The 25,893-nt window shown below is 48.5% G+C and overlaps 1 protein-coding gene across 2 annotated transcripts; it reads left to right on the top strand.

The window, feature by feature from the left end:
- Positions 1 to 9,729: 9,729 nt before the first annotated feature.
- Positions 9,730 to 25,051, top strand: Eno1 (enolase 1). 2 transcript variants are annotated; one of them, XM_071617317.1, is made up of 12 exons: positions 9,730 to 9,751; positions 14,134 to 14,227; positions 16,364 to 16,459; positions 17,790 to 17,848; positions 19,749 to 19,818; positions 20,198 to 20,331; positions 20,714 to 20,936; positions 21,838 to 22,035; positions 22,813 to 23,014; positions 23,252 to 23,360; positions 23,647 to 23,705; positions 24,635 to 25,051. In XM_071617317.1, the coding sequence occupies exons 2-12, from the start codon at positions 14,143 to 14,145 to the stop codon at positions 24,702 to 24,704; spliced, it is 1,305 nt and encodes a 434-aa protein (XP_071473418.1). In that variant the 5' UTR covers positions 9,730 to 9,751; positions 14,134 to 14,142; the 3' UTR covers positions 24,705 to 25,051. The 2 variants fall into 2 exon arrangements, with proteins under 2 accessions (XP_071473418.1, XP_027803223.1); XM_027947422.2 differs by lacking the exon at positions 9,730 to 9,751 and adding an exon at positions 11,837 to 11,971.
- The last annotated feature ends 842 nt before the right edge of the window (positions 25,052 to 25,893 follow it).

Genomic DNA, 25,893 nt, shown 5'->3' with positions numbered 1-25,893 from the left:
TCACTTGGCTGTGGATGTGTGGGACTCCTTTCCTTTCTACACTGTCTTCTCTTAACATGTTTATCACAGATTCTGGCCCCAGGCATTGCTCTAAATTAAATGGGCAGGAGGGAAGGCTGCCTGCTAAGGAGCAGATCTCCTTCCCCACCTCCTTCCATGAGATGCTGAGCTAGATTTCTCACTTCTCCTGAAAAATACAATGTCAGAGTCCAGGAGGGCAAAGGAGAGGGCCATATTCCTCTGGCTTTGACATTCCCTGGTTCCCTATGTGTATCCTGTAGTCTCCTGCAGTATCCTGGTCCGCTGTGAGTACCTACACTCAACACAGGTACAGACAAGCCCTGCGTGGCTCTGCCTAGGAGGATCTTCAAAGGAAAGAGCTGGCAGTCAGGATAACCATAGGAGAGCCCTCTTACTTCCTCTTTCCAGGACTTTGCCTGAGAAGCTGGGAGGAGATAGGAGAAAATGAAGGGGTCCCTTCTGCAAGGGCTGAGAACTGGGCAGTTCAGTTTCCAGAGTTCTTGAGCTTAACATGGACAGCTATGACGGTCTTAGGTCAGAAAATACAGGGGCATCTTACAGAATTTATAGAAATGTTAACTTCAGGGCTGGGGCTATAGCTTAGTTGGTAGAGTGCTTGCCTTGCATGTACAAGGCCCTGGGTTCAATCCCCAGCAAGAAAGAAGAAAAAAAGAAATGTTAACTTCACTTCTTCCAGTGACACAGATGAGCAAAGACACAATGACTCAGAGCACCCTCTGGAGCCATGATTCTTAACTTTGAGGGGCCACAGGCCCCTTCAGAGATTTCAAATACAAACCTTCACCACAGAAAATGGGTGGACATGCTCCACTGATATCCATTTCAGGTCTCTGGACCTCTGATTGGCTGACCATGGGGTCCTGGTCAGATTAAGAAACTGTGCTTTGCAGTGTATGGGACAGAGTACATCCACTCTTCCAATGAATAAATTCAACCCATATGCCTGGCAGGGGCATAGCTCAGAGGTAGCATGCACAAGGTATTGGGTTTGAGGCCCAGCACAGAAGAAGAAACAGGACGAGGAGAGGAAGGCAAGGAAAGTGAAACAGCTCTGCCAAGATATAAGCTCTGCCTGGAGAGCAGGACATGGACCTGGCAGCAGAAGCAAAAGCTGCAGTGTCCAGTGAGCTCAAGACACCAAGAGGATGGGACCCAGAGAGGGACCTTGGCACTGGCCAGGAATGCCCCCTCCTGCCAGGAGTATGTGAATGAGCATTGAGTTAGCAAGGCCTGGGACGGTGTCCAAACAGGGCAGACTTCTAATTGGAAGGCAACAGAAGTAGCTTTGTCTTTGCTGGATTCCTGGATCCAAAATTCTGGTTGTGGAGCCTGGAATAAGAGGCGGAGACTGGCGTGTTGATTCTCAGCCTTGTTTCCCTGCCCCTGAAGGTTTAACGTGTGATCTTAAAGATATTCTAAAAATCTCAAAAGCATTGAAAATAATTTTAATTTGCCTCAATATATAGATTGCAAAGCCCTTGAGGAGAAACTGCAGGCTTCAGACGCCAAATTCCCAGGCCCTCCTGGGAGAGTCTCAGCCTCTCCCCAAACTGCTCCCAGGGAAGAAACTGCATGTCATTTTGCAAATGGCTCATTGTCTTTTCCCCTTAAACTGAGCTGCTCTCAGCCTCCTGGGAACTTCTCTCTGTACTCATTATCCTCATCTCTGAAGCCACAAATGACTCTGTGGTCATCATCCTCATCTTTGGAGCCAGAATTACTATGTGTCTATTCCCTCTGCCACAAAATAATCCTAAAAGGACTTGAGAGCAGCTCTCAAGCGGTAGCACAAGCTAGAGGGGTCAATGTAGACCTGTTACTCAAACCTGAGTGTCCTTCTCCATGACACAGCCTTCACACTAGATGTGATCCTTTTAAAGCCACTTAAGTAAGAGTAGCCACATCACCCTGGGAAAAAATTAGGGAGGCAGGAGAGGCAATTGCTTGGGTGCAAAGTTCAAGAAGGTGCCAAGAGGGCTGGGGGTGCAGCTCAGTGGTACAGCACTTGCCTAGCAGTTGCAAGGCTCTCGGTTCAACCCAAGTGCCCCCCACTTTTAAAAAATGCCAAAATACATGATAATCAGGGGAAATCCTTCCTCCCTCCCTCCCTCCCTTCCTTCCTTCCTTCCTTCCTTCCTTCCTTCCTTTCTTTCCTGGGGATGGGACCCAGGGCCTCACACATACTAAGCTTGTGCTCTATCACTGAGCTACATCCCAACCCTGAAAGATCATATTTTTTTTGTATTTTTTTTATTAGTTACACATGACAGTACAATGATCTTGGAAAGATCATATTTTAATCTAGTATCTTAACAACATTATAATTAGCACCAAAAATCAATGACCAGCAAAACATCAACATCTTAAATAAGAGGATGAGTAATATGGGAGCCTTACACAAGAAGAAAAATATATGCCCTCAATAAATGTTTTTTTTAATATTTATTTATTTAGATTTCAGCGGACACGACATCTTTGTTTGTATGCGGTGCTGAGGATCGAACCCGGGCCGCACGCATGCCAGGCGAGCCCGCTACTGCTTGAGCCACATCCCCAGCCCAATAAATATTTTTTTATTTGTTTGTTTGGAGTTTTTTAATTTTACTTATGTATTTTGGTACCAGGGATTGAACCTAGAGGTGCTTAATAACTGAGCCACATCCACAGCCCTTTTTTATTTTGAGACAGGGTTTTTTGCTGAGTTACTTAAGGTCTTGCCAAGTTGCTGGGGCTGGCTTTGAACTTGTGATCCTCCTGCCTCAGCCTCCTGAGCTGCTGGGATTACAGGCATGTGCCACTGCGCCCAGCTGTTCTTTACTTTTTTATTGTATTGAGATAGGGTTTGATATGTTACCTAGGTTGGCCCCAAACTCCTCGGCTCAAGTGATCCTCCTGCCTCTGCCTTCTGAGTAGTTGGATCTATAGACACACAGCACCATGACTAACACGGTTTTACTTTTATTTTACGTTATTATTTACTTTTATTTTTAGTACCAGAGATTCAGCCACTGAACCACTTAACCACTGAGCCACATCCCCAGCCCTTTTTAATATTTTATTTAGAGATGGGGTATCGCTGAGTTGCCTAGGTCCTCGATAAATTGCTGAGGCAGGTTTGAATTTATGATTCTCCTGCCTCATCCTCCTGAGCCACTGAGATGACAGGTGAGCCCAATCACACCTGGCACAAAACCCTTTATTGATGGCTTTATGTTGTGACCATTTTGAAGAAATCATAAGCCAACTACCTCTTTATCATTCTGGCCTCTGCACTGCTCTTGATCTCCAGATGGTGGACTGAGCTCCCAGCATCCTGTGTGTACCATACCTTACTACCTGCCTGCTCACCAGGCTGTCTCCCCAGGATCACTCCTGCCTCAGGAGATTACAGATGTGTGCCACTGTGTCCAGCCCTAACAAGGTTTTAAACTATTTTCTTTCTTTTTTCTCTTTTGCAGTGCCAGGGATCAAACACAGAGCTTTTCAGAAGCAAGACAAATACTCTAGCTCTGAGCTACATCCCAGCCCTGAAGTCTTTTTTTAATAGTTGACTTCTTCCTAGAACATTAAAATGATTAAGAAACTATTTAAGAATTTAAAAAATAAGTATATTCAAACTTACCACTTTAAGGTTAAATACTTTTATTTATACCAAAAAAATAGAACTTATTTTCCTGGCTTTAATGGAAGCAAAACTATCAACAGTGTTTGTAAGATCTACTACAATATGCTCGAAATCATGCTGGCCATGAGTACGCACCTGCTGGACACTGACTGTGAAAGAACACCACTCCCTTGGGGGCTGTCTTTATCAAATTTTTAAATTTCCTGTCTTTAACTGTTTTGGCATATGTGGAAAGACCTAAGAGAGACGGTCTGTTATTGGCAGAGCTCACTCCTGGCAGCCCCAGTGGTGGACCTCATGGAGTCGGACTTGGGCCTTCATTCCAACTGGTTCATTCCAATTGGTCAGGAGGAAACTGCAGGGCTCTTCTAGACCACACCGCACAAGACGCACATGGGCTCCCAGCTGCAGGGCACCTGGCCTCATCTCTAAAATGTCACTCACCAATGTCACCAAAATTACCTTGTCACTGAAATGTGTGGGAGGAAGTGATGGCTCCCACAGATCAACAGACCAGGGCTCAGCTTCCTCCCACATCCACAAGGACAGTTTCCTCAGGGTTTCTCAGCTTCGGGGCTTCTGCCTACAGTCTGCTCTGTGTCATCTGCCTGCAGTTGTCAACCGTCAGGCCCCTCCCTTTGTAGATCTTTTTTTAATTATTATTAAATATTTATTTTTTAGTTATAGGTGGACACAATATATTTTATATTTATATGGTGCTGAGGATCGAACCCAGTGCCTCATGCATGTTAGGCGAGCACTCTTCCTCTAGCCACAACCCCAGCCCCCCTTTGTAGATCTTGAATCCAAATTCCCCAAGGCTGATGATCCACTGGCTGGCCAGTCCCCCATGGTCCACGGTCACATGCTCCCTACTGGTGGATCTGGACTACCTTGAAGGCCACTGTTGTGCTGACCTGGGTCCAGTTAACTATGCTCAGGCAGGAAAGTGGGGTTTAGCCTGAGAAATCTTTCAGAAGGGGCTGTGGGTGCAGCAGGCGCTTCAAAGCCTCTCAAAGGGGCAACCAATCTGCCTGGCACTTGCTTGACCTGTCTGGGGCAAATTCCGAGTCAGGCATTCACTAATCAGTTGTCCCTCCTAGCTTCAGTGACCTGTGAATTCTTAGCAGCATGCCATTACTATTTTTATCTAGGATTCTGCCTTGGCATTTGAGATCGGCCACTTAGGACACCCATTCAGCCGGTCATAACTCTACTCTTGCCTTCAATCTGCATTTCTCTTCCAGCAACAGGAATCTCCTGAGAGGCTCTGACAAATGCTCTGCTGAACTTCATTTTCTCACTGGCATTTTCCTGACCATCAGGAAACTAAGTAGACAATAGAACTCCCCAGATTAGCCAGGGAATTCTAGTGCAGAAGGCCCAGGAACTTCTCTGCAAGGGAACTGGGAAGGGTTTGTAGGAAAATTAGGGAGTTTGCTCAAGAAACACTAGCTAATACCATCCTTCAAATGGGGTTGGATATTTGGTAACTGGAACTCATACTGTGATACAATGTGACTGGCCTCTATGACTCCTTCCAGCTACAAACTTGTTCTAGAAGAAATTCCACATCTAGCAGGCACATAAGCTTCCTGAGTCATGGTTGGCAAATCCTGAAGCTGTTACAGTAAAAAGCCTTGCAGAGCGTGTGTAGATATGCAAATTAGAGGAAGACTCCTCTGACTAGGTGTTGTGGCATCTCCTCCAAATCCAAGGATTAGGTGAGCTTCATCTTGGAGGCACAGGATGCTGAAACTTTGGGGGCTAGGGCTGCAGAGCCAGGCTGCCTGGACCGGTCCCCCAGTGCCTCCACTCACTAGCTGTTACTTCTCAACATCTTGAGAAGATGTTGCTCATGTATACATGTATAGTGTGTACTTAGCTTGGGTGTCTAAGTGAGGTTCTGGGTTCCATCTTTAGCGGGGGGGGGGGGGGGGAATGTGTACATAACATGGAAGTCACTCATGAGCCTGGCGACAGCAGTAAATGAGTTATACATGTTAAGTGCCATGGTAGCTGGCAGGTGATAAGTAATATTATCAGTTCATGATGAGTAAAGGAGAATTTTCTTATTACCTTGGTCTACGTGAAGCAGTGGTGGAACCCATACTCAGTGAGAGGGTGGGACAGATGAAGATGGTAGAAAGCAGAGATTACCTGCTGCAGCTTCCAGGCATCTATCCCAGACTGAGGAGAGTCACCTTGAGAGGTCCGGGTGCATTCTCCTGGTGAAAGGCAATGTTATCAAACACTTCCAAGACACAGGAGCAAGTGCTCAAGGGCCTGGGAGGATCTGCCCAGAGCGCTCAGGGACCAAGACAGGGACACTTTCCTCTCACAGAGACTGGCTTGCTGGAGACCATATCTTTTTGGTCTACAGCACCACTCCTTCCTCACCTGACCCCATTCATTAACTCCTCACAGGGACTCTGCTCACTGGGCACCTGCCCCTTGCTGCCCCAGGGGTCAGTTTCCAGGTCTTAGTTACGCTGACACCTGCTTCCCATCCCCTCATTTGGGAGACTGGGGAATGCCTGCCATGATTTCATTTACAGCAGTACTGTGTTCTCCTTTCTGTCTCCCCAAACCTATGCCCTTCCCTGTCCCTCCTTTGCCTAGCTGACGTTGGCTTTAAAATGGGCATGGGAAACGTGGTGCCACACTTGTGTGTGCCACACCTAAGATCCTGGTGACTCTGGAGGCTGTAGCAGGAACTTCACGAGTTCAAAAGCAGCCTGGACAACTTAATGAAACCCTGTCTCAAAAATAAAAACTAAGCCGGGTGCAGTGGCACAAGCCTTGTAATCCTAGCAGCTCAGTAGGCTGAGGCAGGAGGATTGCAAGTTCAAAGCCAGCCTCAGCAACTTAGTGAGGCTCTAAGCAACTCAATGAGACCCTGTCTCTAATAAAATACAAAATTGGGCAGGGATGTGGCTCAGTGGTTGAGTGCCCCTGAGTTCAATCCCCAGTACTTTTTTTTAAAAAATATTTTTGTAGTTGTAGATGGACAGATGCCTTTATTTTATTGGTTTATTTGTATGTGGTGCTGAGGATCGAACCCAGGGCCTCAACGCATGCTAGGCAAGTGCTCTGCCCCAGAGCTACAGCCCCAGCCCCCCCCAGTACTATTTTAAAAAATAATAAAAGCAATAAAAACTAGCCAGGCATGATGGTTCACACCTGTAACTCCAACGGCTTGGGAGGATCATGAGTTCAAAGCCAGCCTCAGCAACTTAGTGAGGCTCTAAGCAACTCAGTGAGACCCTGTCTTTAAATAATATAAAAAAGGTCTGGGGATGTGGCTCAGTGGTTAAGCACCCCTGGGTTCAATCCCTGGTACAAAAAAAAAAAAAAAAAAAAACCTAAGAAGGGGTAGGGAGGTCCATGCTAGAGCACCCCTGGGTTCAATCCATAGTATCATCAAAAAATCAAAAGGAAAAAAAAAAAGGCATCAGAACGGGACTATTGACAGCAAGAAGCCCTAACAAGTACCCTCAAAGCCATCCAAAAGGCTAACTGCAATTTACAGAGAGGAAACATGTTTCTTTAAATAGAGGACTTTGAAAGGCTGGTAAACTGAAATCAAAGGGGATTTAATTTCTAGAAAAAATGCAAAGAGCTGGATTTGATTCCTCCCCCCAAAACACAAAACAAAACTGGGTTGGACCTCATATATGCTCACTGCATGCAGAAATGCATAAAGATATAAATACTTTAGAGACCAAGATTGAAGATGACCCAGCAATCCCACATCTAGGTGCACGTCCTAGGTGTAAGACCTAGAGAAATTCCTGCTCCTATGCTCAGAAGACATCCACAACTAAGTTCATAGTAATAAACCCTGCTGGTATTAAGCGGGAAAGCAGAGATGGAAGCAAACAGAAGTGCATGGCCATCAGAATGTGTGCTGCTCACAAGTGGAATATGACAGAGCTGGAGAGGAAAGGAGCCTCAAAGACAGAGCTCACAGACATCAAGCTGTGCAAAACACCTGGAGCAAAACCAGATGTGGTGGTGCACACCAGCAGAGTCAGGCTCAAGACCAGCCTCAAAAAATTTAAAAAGGGCCAGGGATGTGCCCCTGGAGTCAATCCCTGGTACCAAAATCAAGGGGAGCCTGGGTATATATAGCTCAGTGGTAAAGCACCTCTGGGTTCAATCCCTAGTACCTCCAAAAAAAAAAAAATTGTAACAGAAATTTACCAACAATAGGATGTCATTTATATAAAGTTCAAAAAAACTGTTAAAAACCTTTTTTTTTTTTTTTTTAAGAAAAACATGGGGGCTGGGGTTGTGGTTCAGTGGTAGGATGCTTGCCTATTATGTGTGAGGCGCTGGGTTCAATTCTCAGCACCGTGTATAAATAAATAAAATAAAGGTCCTTTGAAAACTAAAAAATATTAAACAAAAAGAAAAGCATAGGACATGGTGGCGTGCACCTATGACCCCAGCACCTTGGGAGGGTTCTGGCAGGAAGATTGCAAGTCCAAACACATCCTCAGCAACTTAGAAGACCCTGTCTCAAAATAAAAAACAAAACAAAAACAAACCATAAAGTTACTTCTGGAGCCAGAGAACACAAGGAATCTTAATAGACTGTTAGTGTTCCATTTCTGAGCTGGAGGTAAGAACATGACATATTTATTTAGCAGTGCTGGGGATACAAACCAGGGCCTCAAGCATGCTAGATGGTGTTCTCCAACTGAGCCACATTCCAGCCTGAGTGTACACAAATTTATATTCACTTTATGCCATCTCTGGTGTATATGAAATACTTAGGGATGAACAAAAACCTCTTGGATGTTTTTTGTTGCTGGGGAATTGAACCCAGAACCTTTTGTATATTGAGCATATGCTTTACCACTGAGCTATATACCTGGACCCCTCTTCATCTCTGATGAGGACTGATCATCCTTCAAGATCCTCCCCTGGGAGCCTTCTGCATTCATATAGTATCTTAGCTCTCTGAGAGCCCCTCATCCTTCCCTGATTTTGCTGTCTGACTAGAGACCCTCTTTCATCAAGAGGTATTTCTCAGCTGACCATGGGTTTTCACATAAATACTACGGATACTGGAATCAGTAATAGACTGCTGCAGATACACATTCCTTCAATCTTGGGATCCAATTACAAATATATTGCAGAACTTCAAGATGTGGTATTCCAAAACTGGGCATGTAGCTCAGTGGTAGAGTGCTTGCCCAGCTTGTGTAAAACCCTGGATTCAATCCCCAGCCACACACACACACACACACACACACACACAATGGCATTCCAATAGCCTTGCACATTCATTCCCCCTCCTTGCACACCAGCTATATGAATGCCTTTGAAAAGTAAAAAAATTGCTCAACAATTTCAGGAAAGTGAAAAGTAACAACTAAATGCCTGTAACAAGGTAAATAGCCTGGTGCTGACTGTTGGCAAATATGAACCCATAGCCTGTAATGGAAGTCCCAGGAGCTGTGAAGATGAGGAGGGCATTTGGCAGCCTGTGGATTTTGGAAATGGTTTGAGAACATCTCTACTAATCATTAACATTTGAGGTGTAACTTGAGGTCAAAGTGCTGGCCCAGAATGCTGCGTGGAGGCCTCCAAGAATGTTGAAACAGCAGCTGTCTGAGATCATGTTCTGCATTTAATTCTTCCTAGATTCACCAGTTCTGGCCAGACATCAGTTACAAGAGCCCTGTTGGTCTATCTTTATCTAACCATTTTAATGTAAAATAAAAAAAGATTGTTTGGAGCATTTTCAGGACCACACCTTAAAATTGCTCTGAAAAGAAGATCTGTCTGATTTCCTAAGGCTTAGAACTTGATTTAGTTGCTGAGTCATGGGGCTGGTTTTATGCAGCCAAAAACTCCAGTGTATTGCTGGTGAAATCAAAAACTGTTTGCAAAATTCATAACATTCTTTAATGAAACATTTTAGTTTCCTGTTGCTTCTTAATCAGGAGCAAATGCCATGGACTTCATAGCCCTTCACTTTTGCCCAATGCTATGGAAACACTGGCCAGGAGCTCCAGGGACCACAATGCTAGAGGTTGAAGAGGAAATGCAGCTTTTGTAGCTGACCAGAAGGTACAATAAATTTATTTGAGCCCCTTTATGGAAGGCAATATGAAAATAGGGAGGTGCATGACATTGCTTTAGCTCTCAGATTTAGACCTGAGAAAACACAAAAATGATCATAATAGAAAATGATCCTTGGGGGCTGGGATTGTGGCTCAGCGGTAGAGTGCTTGCCTAGCACGGGTGGGACCCGGATTCCGGTTCGATCCTCAACACCAGATAAAAGGCATTGTGTTGTGTCCATCTACATCTAAAAAATAAATATTAAAAAAAAGAAAATGATCCTTGGGCTGGGGATATAGCTCAGATGGTAGAGTGCTTCTCTTGCATACACAAGGCCCTGGGTTCAATCCCCAGCACCACAAAAATAAATAAATAAATAAAAAGAAAATGATCCTTGGGGTGGAGTGTGTGAATAGCAGAGCTGATTTAAAAAAAAAAAATTATTTTTTTAGTTGTAAATGAACACAATACCTTTATTTATTTTTATGTGGTGCTAAGGATCAAACCTAGTACTTCACTTGTGTAAGGCAAGTGTTCTACCACTGAGCCACAACCCTAGCCCCCACAGAGCTGATTTTTAATAGTTATCAGGTTTATGTGTATGCTAGTTACTGGGAATTGAACTGAGGGGCACTCTACCACTGAGTTACCATTTCCAGCCCTTTTTTTGAAATGTTGAAAGAGTCTCTGCTAAGTCACCCAGGGAGGTCTCAAATTTGGGATCCTCCTACTTCCACTTCCCAAATTGCTGGAATCACAGGTATGTGCCAATTAGCTCTATCAGTTCTTTCTTGATTGGAAAGATAAAAATGACCCCACCCAATACTTCCTGTTTTTCATTTGCCAAACCACCATGGAATATTACTTGTCTTGAACCTTCTGGCCTATTCAATCCCAAGTCATTATATGTATGTTCACAAGTAAATCTGATCTAATGCCCGGCGGGTGGGGAGGATGAGGGGATATGAAATTTCCTTTTAAAATGCAACATTAGCCGGGCACACCTGTAATCCCAGAGGCCTGGAGGCTGAGACAGAAGGATGTGAGTTCAAAGCAAGCCTCCGCAATGGAGATGCTAAGAAACTCAGTGAGACCCTGTCTCTGAATAAAATACAATAGGATTGGGGATGTAGATCAGTTGGTCGAGTGCCCCTGAGTTCAATTCCAGGCACCAAAGAAAAGAAAAGAAAAATCATTAGAAAGGGCTGAGAGCTAGCTGAGAGATAAGGTTTGTGCCTACATGCCTGAGGCCCTGGGTTCAAGCCGCAGCAACAACAAAAAGTCTTACTGAGTTGTGGGCTGGGGTTGTTGTTCAGTGGTAAAATGCTTGCCCAGCATGTGTGAGGCTCTGGATTCCATTCTCAGCACCGCATATAAATAAATGAACAAAGGTTCAACAACTAAAATATACATATATGTAAATAAAATTGAGTAACATCAAGGGAAAGTGAATCTGCCTTTGGCTACCTTGGCTTGAGACTCGAGTCTGAGCCTGGGAGCAAGGACAAAGAGACGGGGTCACCTTGGCGGGTGGCTAGCGGCAGCCAGGCCCCGCAGCGAGGCACGCAGGCGCACGTGGCCCGCGGGCCCCTCGCGAGAGTGGAGCGCGGGCGCAGCCGCTCAACTTCTGGACCCCGCCGGCTTCTCCAAAACCTCGTGGCCACACTGAGGCAGCAGAAGGGCCGGGCCAAGAAGGTCGTCACCAAGGTCGTGGGCCGGACGTGTAGTGCCAGAGCGACGCCGAGTGCGTGCAGGACTTGGAGTACGTGCCGGAGCCCCAAGTCCTAATGCCGGCCGCGCCGCCACGCCCCTCCCCGGGGCCCCGGCTGCGCCGGCCCCCGCTCGGCTCAGGGGGTCCCAACGCAGGGGGATCACCCGAACCCCGCCACAGACGCTAGGGACCCAGGGCCTACCATGCCCTCCAGCCCCACGTCCCGGGTCGTCGCCCCCCCCTATTTTCTGGCCGCGGCGTAGCCGCAGTCCCACCCCTTCCCGGGAGGCGAGGACCAGAGTGACGGCGCGCCTGGCCAATGGCGAGGCGACGGTGAGGGGGCGTCCCCCGGAGGCGGGAAGGGGCGGAGCCTCTGGGGCTGCGTAGGAAGTCGGGGCGGCGGCGCAGAGAGCAGGTCGCGGACTCGGGGCGCAGGTACCTCTCCGGCTTAACGCTCTTCTCGGTGTCTGCAGCACCCTCCGCTTCTTTCCTTGGAGACGAGATCCAGCAGCCAGGTAGGGGCCCTTGGGAGGAGCTGCAGTGTAGGCGGCGCGGGGTTTCCAGCTTCGGGGGCGGGCGTCATCAGAGGCGGCGGGCTGGGCTCGCGGGGCGGTGGGCACGTGCAGGCTCCCGGCCCACGGCGGGCCGGGCGGGCCGGGCGGGCCGGGAGGCCGGGGTGCGGCGGCGGGCGCACCTGTGGGACTCGGGCTTCTCTGCGTAGGGGAGGGTGCGGGTCAGCGAGTGATCGCGGGGCGGGCTAACTGGGCCCGGAAAGTCCGCAGCGCACGCGACCCACGCGTGGCGGGGAACTGGAGGGCGCTTTTCCATCAGTATCCGAGTGCAAGGTTCGCGGGAGGGAGAGACCTGGCCCGGGTGCGCGTTCCAGCCGGGCTCTAACCAAAGTGGAGGGAGGGGCAGGACCCGAAGAAAGGCCCGGGACGTGCCCTTCCTCCCCTCCCCCCGCGGCGGCCCCTCGCCCTCCTCGCCTCGCGGTCTGCAGCCCAGCATCTTGGTGGCCACCCCGTCGCTGCTCCGCTACAACGGCGGGCGGTATTTCTTAGGTGCTTGAGGAAGCTGCAGCAGAGACGTTGGATAATTGGGAAGTCCTTCAGCGGACCTCGCCCAAGTTGGGCAAGAGCTTCCTGGCCACCCTCGGGCCCTGCTCAGACTTAGAAAGGATGCTTTTAAGAAAGCTTCCTGCTCCCTGTGGCCTCCACGTGGTCTTCTTCCGTCGGGGTCCACTTGTGCTGCCCCCTGGCTGGGAGTTAAATCCAAGCAGCTAAAAAGGATATGTCGCCTTTTCCTTTCACATCATGAAATTATTTAATCTTACATCGATAAAATGAATCCAAATGATGAGGTACTGAAATAAAGATGTGCTTAAACGTGCACCCAAAATCTACAGTGTAAATGTGGATGCTGAATTGTTATGCAGATTCATAATTTGCCAAACTCAAAGTTAACTAGAAATTTAAAGAATATCTAAATAAGTGCCTTTTTGGAATACGGATTAACTTTAACTTGTCTAGTGAACAGAAATCCATTGTTGCACCCACAACAAAACCACAAAAGTGGGTTCCTAATCGAATTCTACAAGTTTAAAAGAAAAAATGCCCCTCTCTCCTCAGAACCCTTCAGAGATGTCGGTGGGGGGTCCAGCTAGATAATGGCTCCTGAACACTAATCTGGTTCCTCTTGTCCACTTCAGTTTTACAGATTGTTGGATTAGTTTCTTTTTTGGTGAGCCCCAAAGGAAAAAAGTAAGAAAAGGCATTCTTTTAGGACTTTCATTATTATTTTAAAGATGTTTTCAAAGAAGGCTTCATCCCTTGGTGTTCACAGAACCTTTCCTCTTTTTACAAATCAAAGCATTCACAGTTAAGTTTTTGAGGAGATGATATCTCCTATTTTGCTAAAGACCCAATACTGCGAAATCAGAAAGTGACAAGAGCAGTTTTTCCTGGCCTCCACACTCAATATTTCTAATTCTCAAATTTCTACTAATTCAACCTGCTACTGTTACTTCAATTTTAATTTAATAAACCATGCCCTAAACTTTTCATTCTCCATTACACTACAAACCAGATTTCCCTCCTGCCTCCCTCTTGGCATTATCCTAGAAGGTTTTGCTTGTGACCTTCATGTCCCTCCTTCCTAGCTATTTGTTCTTGGTCCCTTTCCTTTCCCAGGCCAACCCTCATTGTTAACTGATGACAGTGACCCATTTCAGAGACATTCTGCATGCCAGCACACATTAATCTTAACAGTTGGATTTATTTCTCTCTGGTGCACACATTCTTGGGTTTCAGTTTTTGCTCCCTCCTCCTCCATTTGTTTAGTGCTGGGGATTGAACCAGGGTCTGCTTGTGCTGAGTGACATGCGAGGCTACCCCATTCTCCAGCTTTTCTTTTTTGCCAGTGCTGGGGATCAAGCCCAGGGCCTAGAACAGTGAAGGCAAGTGCTCCACCACTGAGCTGCACCCATAGACCTCTGACTTATTTTTGAGGAGCAGTTCCCACTGCTTTCCAGCAGGATTGTCTCCACTAAGCAATGTTCATACATCCAGTGTTTTGTCCAGTGCAGACCCTTCTGGTCCAGGAGCCCTCAGAACCTTTAAATGAATGAGCAAATGTTGCATTGTGTTTTATGGAAAATATGGATTGTGTTTCCCCACAGAGATTCACCATGTCTATTCTGAAGATCCATGCCAGGGAGATCTTTGACTCTCGTGGGAATCCCACTGTTGAAGTGGACCTCTACACCTCAAAAGGTATGTGCCACCTTTCTTTCCTTACTTCCTTCTACCATGCTTTATTTAAAAATCTGCCTTATGATGGCAATGATGAGCCTGTTAATGCTGCAGCTTTTCTCACTGGTCTGCACGTGTATGTGCTAGACACATTCCTGAAGCATCAGGGGGATTGTAAGGCAAGAAGTCCTGGTCTTTTTAATTTTTCATTTTGAGACAGGGTCTCACTAAGTTGCCCAGACTGGCCTAAAGCTGCAATCCTTCTGCCTTGGCTTCCTCACCACATTCAGTGCTTCTTAATATTAAAGCAAATTCTTGCTGGATGCAAGGTCAGTGGTGCCTTGAGACCTTGTCCCTAAAAGGTCCCATCACTTGCTGTTGGCTGCACAGCTCACTGTGACCAAATAAGCAGATTGAGTGTGATTTGGTGATCTCTCCTTGAGAGGCTAAAGGGGAGGGGTGTGTCTGTCCATTGCTCTTGAGCCCCCGGTCAGGGACAATTCAGAGGCTCTTATTGTCACCTGGCTGTAAGTCCCCCTGGGAAGTTTTCCCATGTAAAGAAAGAATTGACATGGGGACTCCTAAAAACTTCCACTTCAGGAATAAAATCCAGTGCTTCTCTGTAGCCCTGTGTCACCTCCACCAGTGTCCTGGCTGCTTTATACATGACATGGATGTGGTGGGTGTGGTTGGAAGAGCCTCAGGCAACGTCTCACTTAGCAATGCAGAGCTCACCAGGGCCTGCCAGTCAGAGCTGAGTCACTGTCTGAGTCACAAGCCTGGAACTGGAACCCAGTCCTTCCCTTCCTGTCTTCCCCCAGTGCCTCCCAACACGGAGGATTCTGGAGTCTCATTTCATTCCCCAAGAGCCTGTGGTGGGCAGTCTGGTTTCTTTTAGGCATTTGCCCTGTGGGGAAGACCCAGGGTTCTTGTAGGATGCTATGAATAGTCTTTCTTGAGATACCTGGCTCATTCAGCAGGTGGAACTTTCCACTTGGAAATTGGTTGACTTTAAAAAGACGCCAAGCCCTGGAAGACTGTTGGGAGAGGGCATCTTTTAAAAAACACGGGATGATGGGTTTTGTTTTGTTTTTTTTTTTTTTTTAATATTTATTTTTTCAGTTCTTGGTGGTGCTGAGGATCGAACCTGGGCTGCACGCATGCCAGGCGAGCACGCTACCATTTGAGCCACATCCCCAGCCCCGAGATGATAGATTTAGGAGTTCCCACCCACCTTTCTTTTTTTCTGACATATTTGGAGCTTCTTTAAATTCATAGCAAAATGTAAGCGCTGCCCCACCCAAACACTCAGGGCCCCCCCACCACCACCCACTATCAGCATTCCCCACCAGAGTGGTGCTTTGTTTCAGTCGGTGAGCCCACCTCACTGTGTCCTCACCCAGACTCCATGGACTCCACTCACTCTTGCTTTCTTCTTCCCTGATCAGTGGCAGGTGGGTTGTGACCTGGCTGTGTCCTGCTGATCAGTCAGTCATTGCAGATCACCAGGTTTAAACTCTGGTGGTGTTTGTTTGTTTTTCCCTCGTCACCCATTTGCCTGCATGTCCCCACACCTCGCCAGCCCCTTGCAGCCCTCAGATGGGGGATTCCTTACAACTTGAGAAAGTCCAGAGGTGGCCATCCCTGTGCCTCTCCAGGAAGAGCCTGGGGGCTGGTTTCTGTAGTTGCAAGATTGTGGTTCAGTGTTACCTGGTGTTTCTGAACTAGTACCTTTTATTGTCTTTTGTTCCTTCTTTTCCCCGGTCCACCCTAATTTCCAGTTTCCTGTTGGGCAGAGAACCCCAAAATAGCATTGATCCCTGTCCAAACTGAAACAAATGAGCCATAGAACATCTTCCATTCCCTTCCTGGCTCCAGTTCTGTTTTTGTTGGGCAGAGCTTCCAGTGGCCCACACACCAGCTGTAGGCTTGTTAAGAGATGCAGGCCTTTGACTTCCTCCTGTGTCTGCATTTGCCTATGTGCACATTCAGGTCTGAGGAGCTCCTGTGGTTTGCGGTAGGGGCTGCCCAGACGGTAGAAGGAAGTAACAGTGCAGTGTTTCCCAGTGACAGATGCTGCCCGTGAGTAGGAAGGAACTTGGACTTGTGTTCTTGCTCTGTTTCTTAATTGCAATATATTTTTTTCCTTTCCTCCAGGTCTCTTTAGAGCTGCTGTGCCCAGTGGGGCCTCAACTGGTATCTATGAGGCCCTAGAGCTCCGGGACAATGACAAAACTCGCTACATGGGGAAGGGTAAGGCTTGGAGCCCACACCTACCTCTGCAGTGAGTCTGAGCTAGCTTCCTGTCCCTAGCCCCCTCCTGCCCTTTCCCAAACCCACCCCTTCTCCCTGTTTTGAGGGGTAATGAGTAGTATATCCCCTCTATAGTCAGAATAAGCACTGTGCCAGCATATGGGAGAGCCAGCAGAGCTGGCTTATTGGTTTTGGGTTTCCCAAGCCTGGGAATTTGGGCCAGGAGTTTTAGTGCTTCTGTCTATTTATTGCTCTTCTGTCCGGTCTGGAATACTCCTTCCTAGTCAGGCCACAGACCCCAGGCATGAAAAGAAGGCCTGCAGCCTCTACCAAGGGAATGTCTCTCCTCCTCCCATTGCATCTGGGCCTTCTGACCCAGGCCTGCCATTGACAGGAGCCTTCTGATGAGTCATTACAATTGGTTTTCTGTGGACTTGATTCACACAAGCACTGCTCTGGCTTAGGCAGACTCTGGTTGACTGTGTGCAGTTTGACTTGTTAGTTTTTATGCACCTTTGACCTTTCTGGAGATGGAAGCCCGGTACCCATGTCACAACAAAGCACAGAGGGCTAGACTATGTCTTCTCAACAGGGTGATAACGGTCCTCAGGATCTGAGAATTGGTTCATTTGGGTTGGGCAGACATTTATAACATAATCATAAACAGGTGCTATAGCACATCTGGAATATTAAGATTTCAGGGGAATAGCAACTGGGGAATATCCAAAAGGGCCACAGGGAAGGGCAGTTGTGAAGTTGGCTGAGGAACACAGCAGAAGGGAAGGCCGTGTGTCCCCTCCCACTTGGTGAGAGCTGTCTCCACGTAGGCATACTACCCTGTTCAGTAGGCCAGCATCAGAAGATACACCCAGACCCTGACACTCCTGGCCCTCCTGTCTCTGCTCTCTCCCATCCTGTCCTTTACAGCCTCTTCTCTTCTGAGTCTCTCTTTCCTTCTATGTCCACCTCTACTGGGCAGGCGTCTCCAGACCCGTTAAGTATGTTAATGAGTTCCTGGCGCCAGCCTTGTGCACTCAGGTAACCGTTGGGCATCGTCTAGTGTGCGGCTGGTGTTTCCAGTGCATGGTCTTGCAAACTAACCTCAGAATATTCTGAGCTGGTTGCTCTTTGTGCAGCTCTAACCCCTTGGTGTCCTAGGTAAGAGCACTCAGACTGGGCTGGAAAGTTGATTCTAGGGGAATTGGGGTGGAATTTTCAAGAGGTCAGGAGGGTCTTGGTGGTCTTCTGGGTCTGCATAACCACTGCTTTTCCAGCAGTGCTGCTCAAGCCTGTATTTATTAATGTAATTTGATTTGATTATTCCTTCTAGGTGTCTCAAAGGCTGTTGAGCACATCAATAAAACTATTGCACCTGCCCTGGTTAGCAAGGTAGGACCTTCTCCTAGTAACTAATGCACATCAGTACCAATTGGGCAAGTTCCAGGCCCAGGGCCTCTTCTGTTCACAGAGCTTATTCTGAGAGCTGTGGAAGCCAGTTGGATTCCCGTTGTGCTTGGGAGTGTTTTGTGCATGAACAATCTAACCTGCTCCCTGTCTAGTGTCCACTTCTAATAGCATATGGAACTGGACCAGAGGAATGAAGAGCACTCCAGAGCCCTTGATTTTCTCCCCCACCCCCTTCCCTGCAACTGTCTTGATAGAAATTAGGTCCAGATTTGTTGTTTGTTTGTTTGTTTGTATTTGTTTTTGTAGTGCTAGGGATTGAACCTGAGGCCCGTGTGTGTAAGACTCTGACTCAAAAATCAAAGGGCTAGGGCTGTGGCTCAGTGGTAAATCCCCAGTACCTAAATAAAAACACAGATTCAGTAGGTGAAACAAAAGGAGAGGTGCTGTAGGTAAAATAGGGCTGGGGACCTGACAACCAACCTCAGGGATTTTTGTCTCGACTTCCTGTGGCCCTTCATTCTCTGCTGTGTTCCCCAGATGGGAAGGGTCAGCTCACGCTGTCCAGACCAGCCACAGCAGTCTCCTGCTTCTCCTGGCATCGGGTCCTTCCGCATCTGCCCTGTGTGCCGATGGGAAGAGGGTGTTCCTTTGCCTTCAGGGTCTCCGACTTGCTTATTCTGGCCTTTGTGGCACTGTCTAATTAGTCCTACCTGTGAGTCCCTAGATGAAATTTCCTCATTACCACTCAGCCTACATCACCCTCTGTTCTGGTCTCCTGAGCACCTCCTCATGCTCCTTGTTCTGCCCTTCTGTGCCCTCAAATGGCAAGGCTCAGGCCAGGGCCCCTCCAGGAAAACTTTTAGCTGAATTGTTTATGAGGATATGTAAGGGACATTACATATAAAACCATACATCATTATGGTTGGATTATAAAGTTTTTTAAAAAAAATATTTTTCAGTTTTCGGTGGACACAAAATCGTTATTTTTTTGTGATGCTGAGGATCGAACCCAGCGCCTCGCGCATGCCAGGCAAGCACGTTACCACTTGAGCCACAAAGTTTTTATAAAGTTTTTAAAACAGTGCTGAAGCTGAATTTATTATCTTGGTACCAGGGGTTGAACCCAGGGGTGCTGAACCACATCCCCAGCCCTTTGCATTTTGAGACAGGGTCTCACTAAGTTTCTTAGGACTTCCCTAAGTTGCCAAAGTAGTTGTAGATGGTCACCTTTATTTTTTATATGGTGCTGGGAATCTAACCCAGTGCCTCACAACATGCTGTGCAAGTACTCTACTGATGAACTACAACCCCAGTCCCAAAACTGTTGCTTTCAAGGCGCTCATTTTGGGAGTGGGGTGGTAGCTCAATGGTGAGGTGCTTGTCTCACACTTATGTTAAGTGGTTTTAGACAACCTGCAAAAATCACAATCCCATCAGAGAATGGCTGTCATTTGGTCTTAGCCAAGAGAGGCAGCCACAAACCCAGCTTTTGCAAGGCCCAGCTTATTTGAGTGAACAGTGAGCTTTGTTATTTATTGCCCCTAAAGACTTACTCTTGTTTGTATTAATAGTTTACATAGCATGTGCCAGGCAAGTCTGTCTGGTGTATGTGACCCTGGACTCAGGAGGTAGGCTGTACAGCCTCCATTGTTGGCCAAGAGAAATGCCAGACACCATAAAGCAAGTAAAAGGCAGTCTGTGTATTTGTTTTTTGTTTTCTTTTGGTGCTGAGGAGAGGACCCATGGCCCCTACACACTGAGTACATACTACCATATGAGCACAGAATTGATTGTGACTCTGCACCATTCCAAAGTTTGATGGATTTCATGGCAGAGAGCAAAGATTCTGTGGTTGGCCCTCACCCTCCTCTCTCCCCTGCAGAAACTGAATGTTGTGGAGCAGGAGAAAATTGACAAACTGATGATCGAGATGGATGGAACAGAAAACAAATGTGAGTGGCCTGAGTTACCAAGTCTTTGCTGGGTATGATTGGGATCTCCTGGAGACCTTTTTAAAAGCTCAGGAAGAGGCTGTGCAATCCAGAACTAGAAACTTGGTTACAGGCTGACTCTTCTGTTTCTTTGCCTCACCTTGAGAAGTCACATGCTCGATTCTGGAGTATAACCAGGAGACAGCAGGAAGAGGCTCTTGGGAAATAGGTGGTCCATGTGACATGCCATTTAAACTTTGGAATGAGAGATCAGGAAAGGAACCCACCTGCTCTAAATGCCATCTGAGGTAGCACAGCTGGGGGGCGACTCACAGGTGAAGGCCAGTGACAGAGAGTTTGGTGAATCAGAAGCCCCTTAATTTAACTAATTCCATTCCAGCTAAGTTTGGTGCGAATGCTATCCTGGGTGTGTCCCTTGCTGTCTGCAAAGCTGGTGCTGTAGAGAAGGGGGTGCCCCTATACCGCCACATCGCCGACTTGGCTGGCAACTCAGAAGTCATCCTGCCAGTTCCGGTGAGTGGCTCGTTGGAACTTTTTAAATAGGGGGGGTGGGAGTTCTTCCTGGGGATACAAGAGCCCCTGTGCCTTGATTTCCTAAACGTGATTCCCAGCACAGCGGATATAAGGGGGCCCTGAAAGTCTCAGCCTCAAAGAGCAGCCCTCTGCCCTTTGCTAAGTGCATGATCAGTGACCTCCCGTCTCCCTGTGCCCAGGCCTTTCTTTGGGACTAGCAGTGCTTTCCTTGTCAGGTTGAGAGTGCACTCGTGTAGAGGCTCCTCCTGATGGGAACTGTCGCAGTTCTCAGGTCCTAGTGAGCATTCCACAGCCATCCTTGGAGCCTGCCTCCTCTGTGACCCAGATGGTAACTGGAGGGTTTGCGGGTACCTCTCTGCAGGCGTTCAATGTGATCAACGGTGGTTCTCACGCTGGTAACAAGCTGGCCATGCAGGAGTTCATGATCCTCCCTGTGGGCGCTGGGTGCTTCAAGGAGGCCATGCGCATTGGAGCAGAGGTCTACCACAACCTGAAGAACGTCATCAAGGATAAATATGGGAAAGATGCCACCAATGTGGGCGACGAAGGCGGGTTTGCTCCTAACATTCTGGAGAATAAAGAAGGTAAAGATGCTGGAGGACCTGCCATTGGGGCGCAGGAGTAAGACCCTGTGGACAGGGTTGGGAGGGAAGTTTCCATCTGGGGACTCATTGGGTAGGGGCCAAAATAAGCCAGAGACCAGAAGGCAAAGGAGTACCTTCCTTCCCATCAGTGCACAGGGCAAGTTCAGTGGTGGTAGAACCCAATTAGGAGGCTGTGGCTGATGTGAGCTGCTTGGGCTGGCCCCAGACTTGCCATCCTCCTGCCACAGCCTCCCATGTAGCTGGGATTGCAGGCGTGCACAGCCACAGGAAGCTTAAGAGGAGACCCTGGTCCTGCCTTGGTTTAGCTGTGGGAGATCTGTACAGGGCAGATTCTCCCTGATGTTTAGTGTGTGTCTTTTTGAACATTGCCCTTTTTTTTTCCTGTTCTTTTGGTGGTGGTGCTGGGGATCAAAGCCAGGCCTTGTGTATGCTGGGCAAGAGCTCTACCACTGAGCCACCCCCCTAGCCTGCTTCCTTCCTTTTGAATGGTTTAACCTAAGAGCTTGGAGGGGGTCTTTGAGCAGGAGCCTCGGGGCTATGAGGCAGCCCTTAGTCCTGATCTCGGTGGAACAGCCTGGAGATGGCCCTTGCTGCCCAGGACTCCCTCTTGGATCCCAGCCTCGGCTCTATTTAAAGCCTGTCCTTGGTACAGCTGATCTCTGCTAGTCTCACTGTAACTGTATCCTGGACATCTCAGCTGTCCTAGGTGCTGAATTTGAGAGCATTTGTCCATGAGAAAGGGCTGTTTTCTTAGGTGATGCTTGAGGGACAGAAGGAAATAACTGGTCCTCAGAGCTGGTAGTTGGGGCAAGCTCCTGGTCCTATTCTGGTTCCCACGTGGCCGCTGTCTCTGTTATCACACTGCTGCTCCTCTCCCCAGCCCTGGAGCTGCTGAAGACCGCCATCGGGAAGGCTGGCTACACTGACAAGGTCGTCATCGGCATGGATGTGGCCGCCTCTGAGTTCTACAGATCTGGGAAGTATGACCTGGATTTCAAGTCTCCTGATGACCCCAGCAGGTACATCACACCTGACCAGCTGGCTGATCTGTACAAGTCCTTTGTCAAGAACTACCCAGGTGAGTGCTCTGCGGAATGCCCACATGCCTCCCCAAGCGGGGGTTTCTGGGTAATGAACATAGCACACATAACAGTGGTTCCTACTGTGGAGAGGACTCTAGGACATGGTCCTTTCAGTACCAGCAGGGACATCGTGTGAAGAGGTGTGCACCTTAGACGCTGTCACCGCAGCCACAGAGGGCAGATGCAGTCCACACTCCCTTGCACAGGGGGAAACCAAGCTGTGGGTCCTTCGTGGCCCTGTGAGCAGGCTGTGCTGTACCTATTGCACAGAGGATAGGGACTGCCCCTGCCGTTTTGCAGAAGAAACTGAAGGCACAGACTGTTATGATAACTTGCCCAAGGGTGCACAGCAACTGGTGGGGCAGGAGTTCAGACCCAGAAGTCTAACTCCCTTAGTTAATTGTTGCACTTGGGAACTTTGGATTGAGCCCAGACCCAAACTCAGGCCTTCGTGCTTTTTAAAAATACTGTGGTACTGGGGGTTGAGCCCAGGGCCTCGTGCATAATGGATGGGTGCTCTACCTGTGTGCTTATTCTCAGTGATACTACATAAACCTGCCATCGAGGCAGGTAAATATTCCCCTTTAAGAGAAAAACCCTATGGGCCCAGGCTAGCCACCTTTGTGCTGCGGCAGCTGTGGTAGGCAGTGTTTTCCTCTCACAGCCACTGTCTGTCCTGTGAGAGGCCTGCAGCGGGGGCTGTGAGCCGAGGAGCAGGGCTCCAGCTGTGCGGCCCAGAGGCCAGCTCACTGACAGTGTGTCTCCTTCCCTAGTGGTGTCTATCGAAGACCCCTTCGACCAGGACGACTGGAAAGCGTGGCAGAAGTTCACGGATAGTGCAGGCATCCAGGTGGTGGGCGATGATCTCACTGTGACCAACCCCAAGCGCATTGCCAAGGCTGTGAGCGAGAAGTCCTGCAACTGCCTCCTGCTCAAAGTCAACCAGATCGGCTCAGTGACTGAGTCCCTCCAGGCGTGAGTGCCTCGCAGGGGTGACTAGGGTACCCTGAAAGTGTAGTAGGGTTCACAGCTGAACACCAAAGTAGGTGGTGGCACCATGGGGGGCTGGGGTGTTGAGCAGACTGTTCCCCAACCAGGAGGCTAACGCCAGGGTTTGATTGACCTGGGGCTACGGCAGCTTCACCCCCTGTTGCTGGGCTCTGGTGAGGGCGGGCAGGGAGCTCATGCTGTCTCGGTTTTGTCGCACTTCAGGTGTAAGCTGGCCCAGTCCAACGGCTGGGGCGTCATGGTGTCTCATCGCTCTGGGGAAACTGAGGACACCTTCATTGCCGATCTGGTGGTGGGACTCTGCACTGGGCAGGTGAGGGCTCCTTAGGCAGAAGGTTTGTCCTGATTTCCTGAGATGTCTGTTCCCTGGGAAGACCCAAAGCCCGAATGTGGGTGGGAGCTGATGGTTCTGCCTCTTGTTGATACTGTCCTCTGTACAGCTGCCATGGCTAACAATCCTGAACAGAACAGGGTCACAAATGCCCTGCCTGGATGCTTTGCCCCTCCATGTTCTTAGGGTCCTCCTTAAAAATTGTTCTCCACTGTGGTGCCCTCCCTTTGCCCCACAAGCAAGCACAGCCTTTGCTTTCTCCCTGCAGATCAAGACTGGTGCACCTTGCAGATCTGAGCGCTTGGCCAAGTACAACCAGCTCCTCAGGTAAAGAGGCTTCCCTGCGAGGGCTGGGGCCAGGGTCTGCACTAAGCGTGGTGCCCTCCACTTCTGGTCTGGGGGTGTGTGCACTGGGCACATATCACAGGAAATCAGGCCTGGGGTTGGCACGGGGCCAGCACAGACTCTCAGGTGCCTGACGATGCCAGGCCATAGCAAAAGCCTGTTTCATCCGTGCTGCCCTTTTCTGGTGGGAGGCAGAACTGGATCCCTTTGACAGTCATAACTGTTCCACCTTACTTGGTCTTGAGGATAGGAAACCAGGGCCAGGTGGGTGGGTGTGCTATTGTGTGCTGCTGGATGCCCTGGCCCCCTTTGCTGTCTCCTTGTGTCATGGGGAGTCCCAGGACACAGGAACACTTGTCCCTTTTATAAGTTACTTTTTCTGCACTTTGAGGGAAAAGGAGCATCTATTTTAAAACTTCTCCCACATTATTCTTTCTTCAAAACTTTACCCTGAAAGGTTTCAATGCATTCAGAAAAGCCACTCTCCCTATTATATGGCCCCTGTGTAGCAGTGATTCTGTCCCCCCATCATCTCAAGATTCCTGTTCATTATGGGCACCAGGACCCAAATAGTGCCTTGTGTCTTCTAATAATTTCCCCCCCTCCTTTTTTCCCAAGATGTTTATTGAGGAAACTGGGTGATTCTCTCATTTAAAAAAAAAAAAATGTTAGGAATTTTATATTCCAAAAAGTGCTCATACTGGTGTCTGTTCTCTGCCCTTCAGAGGGGAGGGGGAGGGGAGCGGAGCAGCTGCTCCTGGCTTGCTGGGAACAGCCGGGTTCAGGAATGAGTTGGATAGGCCAGAAGGGATTCTCATTTTCTGGGAGTCCCTGCTGCACTTGTGAAATAAGCCTCCTGTGTTGACCAGCCCTCCTCACTCCCTCTCCGTTTATCTTTTGTGCCTTCCAAGAATCGAAGAGGAGCTGGGTGACAAGGCGAAGTTTGCCGGCAGGAAATTCCGAAACCCCCTGGCTAAGTAAGCTGGGGCAGGCCTGAGCCCTCGGCACTGTCTGGAGATTAGATCCTCAATTAGATTCTCCTCCTGACTTAGCGTGGACAGCTCAAGCCCCCACCAGTGCTTGTGGGGCCTTTGGTGGTTAGCTCCCCTCTCCCACCACTAGTTCCTTAGTGCTCCTGCAGAAGCCAAGGTGACCACCCAGAGCCCTGTTGGAAACCCTCACAGTGTAATCATGTGACTGGCCTGAATCATCGTTCTCAGCTTGCTTCCCACCAAGTGTCCAGAACTATGTGCTCCTCCAGTGTGGCTACAGGCAAGGTCCCCAGTGGTTTTATATGCAAAATAAATAGCCTCAGTGACCCATAAGAACACTGCCTCTGTGTGTGTGTGAATGTGTGAGAGAGACATGGTTCCTAGGGCCCTTAGGGCAGTGGGGTACAAACCTGGAAAAGCTGGAGGCTTTAGTTTGTGTCTGTGGAGGGCGTATGCACCTTAAGGAAGATGAAGGTCCATGAACAGCCAGTGTGCCAAGGCATGCTGGTTCCCAGAGTTAAGACTTCTCCCACTGGGGAGGCAGCACAGAAGCGGAGCTATTAGAGCCAAGTGGTTGTGCAAGCCAGAGGAACTCCCTTCCCAGGTCAGGGCTGCTGGCTCTGTTTGGGTCGGGGAGCAGGTGGAATGATTCAAAAACAGCTCTTGGGAGGGCAAGGGGAAGATCTAGGAGGTCCTGGAACCTCAAAGTCCGTTCCTAAGTTCTTTAAAGTGCTCTTATCTACCTGCAGCTAATGCCCACCTCATCTTCATGTTGCAGAAGGCACAGTTGTAGGATGATGTTGAACACGCATGAAGAATACATTTATTTAAATGAAAGGTGGAATACTGTGGTTGCTACCTGTTAGAGTCTGTAAACAGGCTGCGGCAGCTACCTGCCCCTTGAAGAGGTCTTATATTAACATTTTTCTTCCCCTGAAATAAATTGGTCAAAGAAAGTAACTTGAATTGTATTTTAATACAGTGCATAGTTGGGGACTAGGAGGCCCACTTTATATTCATTTTTAGTTTTAGGTGGACACAATATTTTTATTTTTTTTTATTTTTACGTGGTGCTGAGAATCGAACCCAGTACCTCATGCAGGCTAGGCGAGCATGCTACCCCTTGAGCCACATCCCCAGGCCCAGGAGGCCCCCTTGTGGATGTTTTGTGTTCATGG

The sequence above is a fragment of the Marmota flaviventris genome, chromosome 10, assembly GCF_047511675.1.
Source record: "Marmota flaviventris isolate mMarFla1 chromosome 10, mMarFla1.hap1, whole genome shotgun sequence".
NCBI lineage: Eukaryota > Metazoa > Chordata > Mammalia > Rodentia > Sciuridae > Marmota > Marmota flaviventris.
Note: the sequence above shows the minus strand (reverse complement) of the source record. Positions and strands in the feature narration are given on the sequence as shown.